The following is a 14,321-nucleotide window of genomic DNA, read 5'->3' as shown; positions in this document are numbered from 1 at the left end:
AATTGATATAAAATAAAAAATTATTCTTAAAAGTAAAAAGATGATTCAGTATTTTAATATTATGTTTGAATCTCTTGACCATCCACATGATTGCTAAATCCTGTGTCCACCACTAAAACCTTGAGAGGCATCATATGTAGCGTCTTCCTATTTGTTTTTAGGGATATTAGCATGCAATTCATCCATTGATTAATGTGACATGTGTCGTGCTATTATTTTCGTTATTTTTTCTTACGTTTATACATACCTGCATTCTTTATGTTTGCTGGTTTTATATTAATCAGGTTTTATTTTCTGCTCATGTTAGAGGAAAAAATTATAAAAAGTACCTTATTATTAAATTTTGAAGTTTGGCAATAATAATTATTTTCAATTATAAAAGTCGAAAGAATGATCAATATCCGCTATTCTAATGGCTTTATATGTTTGGTTGATTATAACAATTTTGTTCATGTATAAATAATATAATTTGTTGTTAACGGTATTTGAGGGAACCTCTCGATTCTAAATGACTTACTCTGTTCGGGGCCCAAAATATAAATAAAATCAAGTAAATTGACTTGAGTACACATAATTTTACTAGTACTAAAGAGCAAATCACTAGTACATTTGGCTCATGGAAATGACTATCTTGCAAATCACAAGTACATTTGGCTCATGGAAATGACTAACTTTTTACCATTGGAAGCAAAATAATGGTAAATTGCAAGAAACATTTGGGACAAAAGAGAGTTGCTCAAATGTAAGCACATCGTACCTCTAATTTTAAGGTTATAAATTCGTGTCAGTAACGAAACAAAAAAGCGGAAACTCCTGAAAAGGAATTAAAAATTTGAAATAGAACATACGGAAAAAAATTTAAATAGAAGTGACAAACACGACCCCACAACAACAATCAAATGTAATGTAAGTTCCATCTCTATATATACTCGATCTTATGAGTAAATGTTATCATACAAACTAGAAAACTCTCTTCTTCTCAAATTGAAATCATGACAACATCTCAAACTTCTCCTTTCAGAATTTTTCAAGAGGATGATGTAAGTGAAGAGTGCAAGAAATTGGTCTCTATCCTACCCAAAGAAAAAGGATGGATTGGATCTTATACCTATAATTATCAAGGCTTTTGGACGACACCAAAAGTAATCGAAGGTGTGATTGCATGTCAACAACGATTTCATGCTCAAGATAGTGATATCATCCTTGTTACAAATCCTAAAGCAGGAACTACTTGGTTAAAATCACTTTTATTTGTTCTAGTGAATCGAAAGGAACATCCTATTTTTAACCAGAATCACCCTTTATATGTCAAAACTCCTCATGATCTTATTCCATTCTTGGAACTTGACCTCTATCATGATGGTGAAGTCTTTGATTTTTCATCATTCACTTCACCTAGACTCTTGTCAACTCATTTGCCCTTTGCTTCGTTGCCAAAATCTGTCCAAGATTCAAGAACCAAACTTGTTTACTTGTGTAGAAATCCCAAGGACACTTTTATTTCTATGTGGCATTTTGCAAATAGATTAAGACTTCATCAGAAAGATACCATTTCCATTGAAGAAATGTTTGATTTTTTCTGTAAGGGAGTGAACCCCTATGGTCCGTTTTGGAATCACGTGTCGGATTATTGGAAACAAAGCATAGAAAAGCCTAACAAAGTACTCTTCTTGATGTATGAAGAAATTAAAGCACAACCTACGCTTCAGCTTAAACGTTTGGCTGAATTCGTGGAATGTCCATTTTCTGTAGAGGAAGAAAAGAGTGGCATGTTGGATGAAATATTAAGAATGTCCAGCTTTGAAAATTTGAGCAATTTGAAGGTGAATACAAATGGGAAATCGTCATTATCTGGAGCGCCAAATAGAATATTCTTTCGTAAGGGGGAAGTTGGAGATTGGAAGAATTATTTTACTATAAAGATGAATGAGAAACTCAACCATGTTATTGAACAAAAGTTTCAAGGATCTGGATTAAAATTTGTGTACAATTGATTTGGTGTTAATACACTATATGTCGATTGAATGCCAATATGTTGAAGTAGTGGTTTTTGCGATTAATGTAACGAGTGAACAAATGAAATTGTCCCCAAATAAATTTTTCTTTGGTATGTATGTTGATTTAATCTTTCATTCTTTATCTTTTCAATCTGATCGTTGATTTTAGGGTGCAATTGACGTGATTGAAGTCTGTTACTGTTTGGCTATATGCCAATTGAATGCAATTATTTATTTTGAAAATAAATGTTTGAAGAAATTGGTATTTGCATTTAATGTAACTAATGAGCAAACGAAATTGTCCCCAAATATATTTTTTTGGTACATATGTTGATTTGCACTTAGTTCATTGTTTTCATTTCCATTGATATTATTAGATGTTTTCTTCACCTACTAGTTTGAAAGTAGTGTAAATTTTATGCTAGATGTATCGCCATGTTTTAAATTTCACTTTCTGAAAATATTCTGAATATGTCCTTAGAGTTAATTATCAAATAAATCCTCATTCCACCACGACCAGGACCATAGAAATCTTGAAACCGTTTCAACTCCTGGAAATAATTGTCACTGGAACTCCTGGAAATAATTGTCACTGGAATAATTGTCATATCCGCGCAGGACTTAGAACCTATGTCAAAAAAAATGAAAACTACATATTCAATTTAGACTTTTTTTTAAAAAAAAATGTTTGGACCAATAAATCTGTCTATTAATCAAAGGGAAAAAGACACAAATGACCCCTCAGCCGAAATAAATTTCACGAAAATAGTCACGAAATTCAAATTTTACTTTCTAATCAATTTAATTTGCTTGCTTGTTGTATACAGTTTCTATACATATCTTATACATATATTCTTACGAAAATTATATAGTTTTGATACACAATTTATACAATAATTGTCCTATTTTTTTTACACACTTTATACAACAATTATATAATTTTTATACACTTTTCATATTATATTATATATATATATATATATATATTTGACAGAATTATATAATTTCTATACATATATCTTATATGGATACATATTTTATAGAATAATTATACCATTTTTATACAATTATATTTAATTATTATTTTTAAACAACAAAAAGAAAAGCAAAATATTTTCCAGTTAAAAAAATTATAGCAAAAAAAAAACTAAAATATTTTTAGAAAAGGGCCGAATGACCCAAGTTGGAAACTGTATCAGTATTATTTATGAACTGCATCAATATGGTATATAAACTGTATCTGAACTACATAGGCTAAAATGCAAGTTGGAAACTGTATCAGTATTGTATATGGATTGCATCAATATGGTATATAAACTGTATCTGAACTACATAGGCTAAAATGACTCAAATTAGGAAATGACTACAATGTAGAAATAATTTAGCTGACAATTTTTTGACAAAATATCAAAGTTGAAATATTTATTTTAAAAATGATCATGTGGTGTGTTTTTCCCTTAATCAAATTCGGGTCGAATTGACTCGATTTAAGACTAATTAGACTGGCCAAATAATTATGTGGACTGATGCTGGATCGTCAATAATTAAATTACTGTTAAATCTGGCACGAACCAATCTATTAAGCGAGGCGATCAAATCGGACCTGAACGATGACCAACAAACAAAATTAGATCGATGTCAAGTTGATCCGGACTGCCCCAATTGTCAGGTTTATTTTAGAAAGAAAAAGAGTAAATACTAACCAACAAGACGACCATCTTTCAAACACTCCCTCTTTATCTTGTCTTGCAACAAACTCACGGGCACTTAATTCACTCTACTCACGTTGTACACACATCAAATCAAATCACTCCACTACATTTTTCTTTGGGCACACAAAGTATGAAAGTACAACGCGCTTTACAGTTTATTACACAGAGAAAATATACTCACATGATTTATGTAGTTGGCCCTCTTTTAAAGTACTCCTTCCGTTCTACAATAAATTAATTGTTAAATTTTGATACACATGTTAAGAAAAAAAAAATAAAGACATAAATTTATCATATTTTTTCATTTTTACCTTATTCAAAAAGTAAAGATACATGATACATCACTCCTAATACACATTTAATGGAGGATAAATTTGGAAAAAATTTCCAACATTTACCTTAAATTGTGAACCATTCACTTATTTTGAAACATTAAAATTGCTCCAACAATTCACTTATTGTGAAACGGAGGGAGTATTACTATTAAATATATGTCGAATTTTTAAGAATAATATTTTTTAAAAATCAACACAAATATAATGATATTTTTGAATAATCTCATCAACTTAGCTCACAACACCCATCGCTCAAATTTGGATTTGCACACACAATATAGAATGAAAAATGAGAGGTCAATTAGAGAACTAGAGGGGAGCACACAACCCTAATTTAATTTAAGTACTAAACATTTTAGGATACTATTTTTTGTTTCATTTCCAAAAGAAAGAAATTAAGAGAAAAATATACACTTATTTTAATTTAAATCTTTAGTTCATTGCTGCAGGGCAAATTTTGTCGGCAAACTATTAGTTCCTCCCTATTATTTTGACTTGGCACGGTATTTATGAAAATAAAAAAGTTAAATTCCTTAATTTTGAATTAATATATTTAAAATTTTATTAAATATATTATAATATTATTTAATCTAATAATCTTAAATATGACATATGAAAAATTAGAATTAAACTGTTATTAAAAAAAATAGATTAACAAAAGTCCCTTTTTTTTTTTTTTAAAAAAAAAAAAAGGGTATTTCAAAAGAGTTAGGCCCCGTTTGGTCATGAAAATATAATTTTTCGGGGTTGAAAATAGAGTTGGAGTTAGAGTTGTGTTTGACCATGAATATAAATTCAAGTTATTTTTAAAATTTTGTGAGAGAAGTAGGAGTGAAAAAGTGAAAACAAGTTTTTCTTGTTTTCACTTTTTCAAATACAATTTCAAATTATATTTATAATTTAATGGCCAAACATTATTATTTTTATTTTTTTCGTTAAAGTAAAATAATTTTCAAGAAAAAAATGAAAAAACTTAGTTAACTATTGGACAGTGTCGTGTGACAATGACGGCACGTATGCAACATGCAATGAAAAATGTGGCTAACATGCAATGAAGATACATTGTGTCAGTGACATTATTTGGAGACCATGCAAGGCAACACATGTTACATCACTTGATAACATACAGGAAAGAAAAAAAAAATGAAAGAATAACGCCAAGTTTGTACGTTGTTGGTATATGTTAGAATCAGTAAAATACTTGGGTTCGTTTGGTGTGAGATACTAATATAAATAGTTTCGAAATAAAATAATAATTTTAAAATAAATATTTTGATACTTTATTTGGTTGGTTAATTCGGAATAATTTATTCTGATATTAATAAATAGTACCGAACTGGAATAAGTTATTCCATATATTTGGTGGTATAACAATCCTACCCTCATTTATTCTTGGGATAAAGTCATGAAAGGACATAATTACCCTTCAAGTCCTTGATTATCACACTTATATATATATAAACAACAAATTCAGTGTATTCCCACATAGTGGGGTGTGTGGAGGGTAAGATGTACGCAGTCCATACCACTACCTCAAGAGAAGTAGAAAGGTTGTTTCCGAAAGACCCCCGGCTCAAGACAAGGAATAATAAACAAATCTGTAATAAAGAATGGAACAAGATGACATAACATAAATACGACACCCACAAGGAATAGTAAGCAAATTAGTAATAAAGCATGAAACAAGATGGCATAACAAAAATAATACACCCACCAAGTAATACCCTACACTAACGATCCAAACTGGCACTAGCCTTCTATCCTAATTCGCACCCTCCAGACCTTCCTATCTAGGGTCATGTCCTCAGTAAGCTTTAATTTCTCCATGTCCCGCCTAATCACCTCTCTCCAGTATTTCTTCGGCCTACCCAGCCTGAAATCATCCAAAGCTAGCCTCTCACACCTACGAACAGGGGCATCCGTGCCCCTCCTTATCACGTGTCTGAACCATCTCAATCGGACTTCCCGCATCTTGTCCTCCACTGAAGTCACTCCAACCTTCTCCCGGATAGTCTCATTCTGAACTCTATCACCCCTAGTAAGGCCACACATTCAATGCAACATCCGCATTTTCACCACCTTCAATTTTTGAATGTGGGAGTTCTTGACTGGCCAAGACTCCACTCCATACAACATGGACGGACGGACTACCACCCTGTAAAATTTTTCTTTAAGTTTGGGCGGCACATTCTTATCACACAATACCCCCGATGTGAGATTCCACTTCATCCATCCATCCCCAACACGGTGGAGGGAAGTGGCAGGTGCCATCATACTTCAAATGGGGTCGTGACAAACTGGTCTCAGTGCGCTCAGGTTTCACCGATATTATTGATACAAGAGCAAGTGTCAAATAGATTCTTGAAGATTGGAACATTAACATCTGTTTCCTATCTTCGGAAGGATATGTGATATTTTTAGGAGTCCTTCATTTTTTCATTGATATCATTTTTTTCATTGATATCATGCTAAAAGTCTGAGTAGGTTTGTAGTATATTTTCTTGACTTTACTCTTTTGCAGAAGTCGAGGAGACGTGTTACCTGTATGCAAGGTGCGAGTCCCGAGAGCGGGCTCAGGAATCCTACTTCTATTCGTAGATGACCTAGAGGTCGAGAACAACCTTGTGATACGTCTCCAGCTAGGGGCCAGGATAGGCCGCCTTCCCCAGGACCTATCCCCGCACCTGAGCCAGAGATTCTTTCGCCATCACCAGCGGTGAGACAGGGACCAGCCCAGGCCCTACTAGGTTTTATTCTTTCTTCATAGCTCAGAGATGCCCTAATTCAGATAGAGTATGGTTGGTGGTGTACCGTTTGATAGTGCACAGACTTTTGGGATCAGCGCACAGCCTGCAGCAGCAGCTCCCAGCGTTGAGATTCCTTATATACCGGTAGTTGTTCAGTCGGTAGCCGTGCCGCCAGTTGTGACCCAGCCTGCTATGTCTGCCGATGAGCAGAAGATATTTGGTAGATTTTTCAGGTTGACTTCGCCTAGAATTTCTGGTGCTCTTCGGGATGATGCATTTGAGTTTTTTTACTACTTGTGAGGATATGCTTCGTGTTTTAGGACTTGTTGAGACTCGTGGTGTGGATTATACTAAATTTCAGCTGGATTTGTCTGCTTATCATTGGTGAAAGGGTTTCACGGATTCTAGACCAGTTGGATCTTCTCCTTTGTCATCGAATCAATTCTTCGAGATGTTCTTGGAGAAGTGTATGCCGCGTAGTCTTAGAGATTGACTGAGGGATCAATTCTCCAGACTGGAGCAGGGCTCCATGACAGTTGCCGAGTATGAGGCTCATTTTTATGAGTTGGCCAGATATGCGACTTCTATTTTGGATACTGAGTATGAAAGGGTTCGATGCTTTGTCAGAGGGTTGAGACTCCCTATTCGGATGGCTACTCAAAGTCTAGTTGTTATGGGTAGGACTTTTGCTGAGGTTTCTGATTATGCTAGAGTGATGGAGGAGATGCACAGAGAGAGTCGTGAAGGTCGTGATAAGAGGCTTAGATTCCAGGACAGATTTGGTGGGAGCCATGGTAGTTCCCGATTTAGGAGTGGTATTTCTTATACTGGACATCCTCCGTATCCATCTTTTCAGCCTCAGAGTCAGACTAGTCGACCAGTTCAGGCAGCTCTTCAGACCGCTGATGGGAATCAGTTCATTGCTAGTGGTCGCCCTAGTAAGGGCAGTGATCAGTCTTTGAGAGGTTCATCTGTGGGCCATGCTAGGCGTGGTAGCTATGTCGGATCAGCCGTATTTGTCAATTCTGGTTCTTCTCGTGAGTCTTGTTTTACTTGTGCTCCTAGGAAGTTACTCCCATTAGGTCAGTCCCTCCTTCAGGTAGGGGTGTTGTGCGAGGTCGTAGAGGTGGATACCAAGGTGCTCGAGGTGGTACTCAGGCAGGCAGGGCAGGTGAACGTTCAGGTGTCCAGCAAGGTGGTGGGTGTGGTCAGTCGTATGCAGATTATGGAGATTATGAAGTATATAGAGATAGTATGTCATGTTATTGCTTTAGTAGTATAGATGTTGTTACAGTGGTATCAAAACAGATTCAAGTTCGATTCTATCCCTTGACTTTATTACTATATATAAGAGAGAACATGGGATTTTGATAGTCCTCACATCAAATTTTTTGGTCAATTTTATCCCTAATTAAAATTTTAATTACTCTAGAAATTTTTACCCATTTTGATAAATTTGAATAATTATATGAGCTTATTAAATGCTACAAAAGTAATGAGTCATGAAAAATAATAGTGACACCATAAATATTATTTATATAATCAAATTTAAAATTGATCAAAAGGTTTATTGTCTTTCTATTTTGTAGACATGTTTATTAATCTTATTTCAAATTTTCATTTTTTCTAACAAATTTATCATAGAAAAGTAGTTAAAGTATCTTGACATTCCCTTTTTAACTTGATACATGCTTAATTATTAAATAAAAAAAATATTTTTTACATTTAGCTAAAATTAATTTAAAAATTTATTTTTTTTAAAAAAATACCATTTGACTCTCCAAATATTAATGATACTAAATAATAAAAAATTAGAGTAATTCTTTTTAAAAAAATTTAATAATGATTTTTTTAAAACAAAAAATGAGATTATCAACATTTTATAAAATTTAGGACAAAATAAGCAATTTAACATGAAATATTAAAGTTTCATACACATCTAAGAAATATCAACACAAATTTCTTAACATGTATTTTTAGGAAAAAGAAACTAATAAAATTAAAAAAAATAATAATAACTTTTTAATTTCTTTTGTATGGTTTAATATGAAGAAAAATAATTAAGCTAAATTAAAAAAGGTGAAGTGTGTTTTTGTAAACAAACTATCTATTCTTATAAAACAATGTAATGCATATTATTTTTAATACCACAAACTAAACAAGCACTAAAAAATAATAACAGAATAATTAATCTCAATACAACTAATCCCAATATTTAAACAGCTTTAACGCAATTACTTTCGGCTAAAATACAGCATTAGTTCAACTTATATAACCAGCCAATTTTGAAACTTCACGTCACAATTAATACCCCTACCATTATAGTATAAGTCATTAAATAGGCCAACTTTATCTAGAATTTCCCCAAATATTACCACCAGCAGTGGCGGAGCTATTTTTGCTTCAGTAATTTATCCGAATTTTCTTCGACGAAAAATTATAATCTTTTTAGATTATTTTTATATGATTAAAAATATTTTTTATGCATATATAGTAGATGTTGAATCTCTTTCGATTAGTTTATATATTTATTTTTGATCCACCTCAATGAAAATTCTAGTTCCGCCACTTATCACCAGATGACCTATTTAAAATAATGATATAATTTAATATATGATATAATAAAATTAATTAATAATAAATGGAAATAAAACCCAATGCAAGGCCTTACAAGGTAAATAGAGTAGGAACCAAAGTTTGAAAGGTTTTATAGGTTTGAATGGTAATTTAGGACTCAGATAGTTTGAACATTCTCGAGACTTTGGACTCTGGAGTGATCAAAGTTTTATCTCATTTAAGTTTTTTTTCTTGATATGCGTAATCAAGATCTCTCTCTCTGTAGCCACTTGTTTAGTTCTCTTGCTTTGCTTACAATTAATTATAAGTCGGGAAAACAAAACATTTTTTAACAAAATAATAGCACATCTGGGACAATAAGAGATTAATAGAATCGCTTCAGTGACCCGTATCAACTTAATTGAAACTATAAATGAATAAATTTTCATACAAACAAACAAATAAATGCGTAAGTGCACACACAAAAATAAAGAAATAATGTTCAGTCCGATTATACAATACAAAAGGAAAGAAAAATACGAAAAAGTAAATCAATACTACTATTTTGTTCTAATCTTTGCATTAATCTCAAATACAGCTACTTCAACATCGACTTTCAAAATAAATAATTGCATTCACTTGGCATATATACTAATAATGTCTAATCAAATGTACAAAAACCTTAATCCGGATCCTTGAAGCTTTTGTTCGATAACATGGTTGAGTTTCTCGATCATCTCTGTAGTAAAATAATTCTTCCAATCTCCAACTTCTCCTTTACGAAAGAAAATTTTATTTTCCGTTCCAGATAATGACGATTTTCCATTTGTATTTACCTCCAAATTGGTCAAATTCTCAAAGCTACACATTCTTAATATTTCATCCATCACTCCACTATTTTCTTCCTCTACTGAAAATGGACATTCTAAGAATTCAGACAAGCGTTTAAGCTGAATTTTGGGTTGCGCTTTAATTTCTTCATACATCAAGAAAAGTACTTTGTTAGGTTTTTCTATGCTTTGTTTCCAAGAATCGAACACGTGATTCCAAAAGGGACCATAAACGGTCACACCCTTGCAAAAAAGATCAAACACTTCTTCAATGGAATTGGTATCTGTGTGATTATGTTTTACAGTGTTTGCAAAATGCCACATAGAAATAAAAGTGTCTCTAGGATTCCTACATAAGTAAACAAGTTTGGTTCTTGAATCTTGGACAGATTTTGGCAACGAAGCATAGGGCAAATGAGTTGAAAAGAGTCTAGGTGAAGTGAATGATGAAAAATCAGAGACTTGACCATTACGATAGAGGTCACGTTCCAAGAATGGAACAAGATCATGAGGGGTTTTGACAAATAAAGGGTGATTTTGGTTAAAAATAGGATGCTTTTTTCGATTTACCAGAACAAATAAAAGTGATTTTAACCAAGTAGTTCTTGCCTTAGGAGTTGTAACAAGGATGATATCACTATCTTGAGCTTGAAATTGTTGTTGACATGCAATCACACCTTGGATTGCTCTTGGTGCTAGCCAAAAACCTTGATAATTGTAGTAATATGATGCAATCCATCCTTTTTCTTTGGATAGATTAGAGACCAATTTTTTACACTCTTCACTTAAGTCATCTGGATAGATTAGAGACCAATTTTTTACACTCTTCACTTAAGTCATCCTCTTGTAAATATTTGAGAGGAGTTTGAGATGTTGTCATGATTTTGAGGATAAAAAATTTTCTTCTAGTTTGTATGATGAAGGTTTACTCATAAGGATATATATATATGCTAACATATAGAAGTGTGAAGGAAGGAGGTGAACGTCGTCGTGTCTTTTTTAATCGTGATTTTACTATATTATTTTTAATTAATTAATATATTTTATTTACGTATTAAAAAGTTAATAATATTTAATTAGAAAATATAAAATAGACATTTATTACATGTCTGTTTCAGTTGCTTTAACCATAATTTTACTATTTCATCCCTAATTAATTATTATAAGTTATTTAAGTATTGCAAAAATTAATAATATTTAATAAAAAAGATAAAAGAAATAAAAAATGATAAATTAACTATTGATGATTTAAATTAACTTGACATCTTATATGGGGTCTACTTAAAAAAATTCACAACTATGTTTTATATTAATTTTGTTATATCACTTCTAATGAGTTATTCCCTAATTAATTATTGTAAGTCATTTACATATTAAAAAATTAACAATATTTAATAAAAAAGTAAAATGGACATTTATGACGTCTGCTTCAGCTGTTTCAACCATAATTTACTATTTCATTCCTAATTAATTATTGTGAGTCATCGAAGTATTAAAAAAGTTAACAATATTTAATAAAAAAGGTAAAACAATTAAAAAAAAAAGATAAATTAACTATTGATGTTTTAAATTAACTTGATATCTTATACGAGGTCTACTTAAATTTTTTTCACAACTATCTTTTTATAGTAATTTTGTTGTATCACTTCTAATAAGTTATTATGAGTCATTTAAGACATGTCTGCTTCGCAACTTCAATCGTGATATTTGATTGAATCTCGAAATTATATCAGTGTTACTTAAATTGAAATATAAGAAAAAATATTATAAATTACAATAATTAAAAATTTAAATTATTTTTAAAATATAATTAACTATTAGTGCTACGAAAGTTTGGACAAGGAGAGTTATAAATTACAATGGCTAGCAACTTAAAATAGTAAATTACAATGTCAAAAAATTATTATAAATTACAATGGTTAACAACTTAAAATATCTAAAAAGTATTAAAAATATAATAAATTATCTAAATTTTATTTATGTCACATTAAATATAAATTAAAAAATAATATATATTGGGCCGAAGCTAACCTTCAATATCTAGTATATATCAGAGATGGGACATGCATTACATTTTTATTTTTCATAAATTTTAGGCCTAGATGGCCATGTCATTGTCCATACATTTAATTGCAAAATTCTCCTAGTTAATAAACCACAGTTTCAGAAGTTTTCCCCCTGTGGATCATTCAGCTGCTTACTTTCCTTAATTAATTTTTATATGTCATTTATGTATTAAAAATTAATAATATTAAATAAAAAAGTAAAATAGACAGTTATGACATATCTACTTCAGCTGCTTTAACAGTAATTTTACTATATCGCCCTTAATTAATTATTATAAGTTATCTAAGTATTATAAAGTCATCTAAATATTAAAAAATTAATAATATTTAATGTTAATCTAACTTGGAGTTTTACATGAGGCTCACTTAATTTTTTTCACAAGTATTTTTTTATAGTAATATTATTATATCACTTTTAATTAGTTATAAGCCACAGTTTCAGCAGCTTCCTGTTATCCTCCTTGCCGACCATTCAACTGTTTACTCCATGATTTTTCTATATCACCCTAACTAATTATTATATGTCATTTATGTATTGAAAAATTAATAATATTTAATAAAAAAAGTAAAATAGACATTTATGACATGTCTGCGTCAACTGCTTCAACCGTAATTTTATTAATCACCTCTAATTAATCATTATAAGTCATCTAAGTATATTAATTTTTTTAATTTCATATAAATATTAAAAAATTAATAATATTTAATGCTAAATTAACTTGACATCTTATATGAGGCCCACTTAATTTTTTTTCACAAGTATTTTTGTAATTTTGTTATATTACTTTTAATTAGTTATTATATATAAGTCATTTAAGACATGTCTATTTTACTGCTTCAATCATGATTTTACGATATTATCCCTAATTAATTATTACGATCATCTAAGCTTTGTGACACTTAAATTGGAATTGAAGGAAAAGTATTATAAATCATAATAATTAAAAAATTTAATTATTTAAAAAGTATAATTGACTATCAATGCCACAAAATTTTAAACAAGAAGAGTAATATATTTTATTTGAAAATTATATAAAAAGTACTATAAATTATAATAACAACTTAAAATATCTAAAAAAAATATTTAATATTTTATATATTTCAAAAAAATACGAAAAAGTACTATAAATCACAATTGTTAACAACTAAAAAAAAATTAAAGGTCAATCTGTCTGCTTTGGCACAACTTCATTGGTCTTTTCCCTTGCCTTCATTTTTTTCATCCATTTTAATTTATTTGTGTTATTTTTTTTTAATTTGTTATATATTTCAAAAAGATACGAAAAATCCTGTAAATCACAATAATTAACAACTTATAAAAATTAAAAGATATAAAGTATTTGTCTAAGTGTTGAAATTATATCAGTGTCATTTAAATTGAAATAGAATAAAAAGTATTACAAATCACACTAAATTATAAAATTAAATTATTTTTAAAATATAATTGACTTTTAATGCCACAAAAGTTTGAACAAAAAAAGTAACATATATTATTTAAAAATTACATAAAAAATATTATAAATTACAATAGTTAATTTCTTAAAATATCTAAAAAAATTAATCTGTTATATATTCAAAAAAAAAAATCCATAAAAAATACTATAGGTCACAATAATTATCAACTTAAAATTTTTAAAAAATATAAAATATTTAGTTGAATCTCAAAATTATATCGGTGCAACTTAAATTGAAATAGTTAAGAATATAATAAACTATTAATGACTCAAAAGTTTGGACAAGAAGTGTAGCATGTATTATTTGAAGATTACATAAAAAGTATATAAATTACAATAGTTAACAGTTTAAAATATCTAAAAAAGATTTAATTTGTTATATACTTTGAAAAAAATATGTAAAAAAAAAAAATTATAAATCACAATAATTAACAATTTAAATTTTTTAAAAAATATAAAATATTTGATTGACTTTCAAAATTATTTGATATAACATATTTGGTTAATTTACGAAATTAATTATGGCACTTTAATGAAAATTTTAGACGAGACAACTTCTCATTTTTTTTTCCCTTTTAACAACAACAATATCATTATAAATCTACCTAATTATCTTCATTATTT

At 29.9% G+C, this 14,321-nt stretch overlaps 2 protein-coding genes across 3 annotated transcripts; one reads left to right on the top strand and one right to left on the bottom strand.

Moving 5' to 3' along the window:
* Positions 1-941: 941 nt before the first annotated feature.
* LOC107846836 (cytosolic sulfotransferase 12-like) lies at positions 942-2,114 on the top strand. Its single transcript, XM_047399485.1, has one exon. It carries the CDS (start codon positions 993-995, stop codon positions 1,992-1,994), a length of 1,002 nt encoding a protein of 333 aa, XP_047255441.1. The 5' UTR covers positions 942-992; the 3' UTR covers positions 1,995-2,114.
* Positions 2,115-9,835: 7,721 nt separating this feature from the next.
* On the bottom strand, positions 9,836-11,111 carry LOC107848250 (cytosolic sulfotransferase 12). Of its 2 annotated transcripts, none has more exons than XM_047399483.1 (2): positions 11,018-11,111; positions 9,836-10,971 (listed from the first exon to the last, which is right to left on the bottom strand). In XM_047399483.1, the coding sequence occupies exons 1-2, from the start codon at positions 11,055-11,057 to the stop codon at positions 10,013-10,015; spliced, it is 999 nt and encodes a 332-aa protein (XP_047255439.1). In that variant the 5' UTR covers positions 11,058-11,111; the 3' UTR covers positions 9,836-10,012. The 2 variants fall into 2 exon arrangements, with proteins under 2 accessions (XP_047255439.1, XP_047255440.1); XM_047399484.1 differs by having other exon boundaries at positions 9,836-10,942; positions 10,989-11,105.
* Between the last annotated feature and the right edge of the window lie 3,210 nt (positions 11,112-14,321).

Source organism: Capsicum annuum, chromosome 11, assembly GCF_002878395.1.
Source record: "Capsicum annuum cultivar UCD-10X-F1 chromosome 11, UCD10Xv1.1, whole genome shotgun sequence".
In the NCBI taxonomy this organism is placed as follows: Eukaryota; Viridiplantae; Streptophyta; class Magnoliopsida; order Solanales; family Solanaceae; genus Capsicum; species Capsicum annuum.
This window is presented reverse-complemented; position numbering and strand designations above follow the sequence as displayed.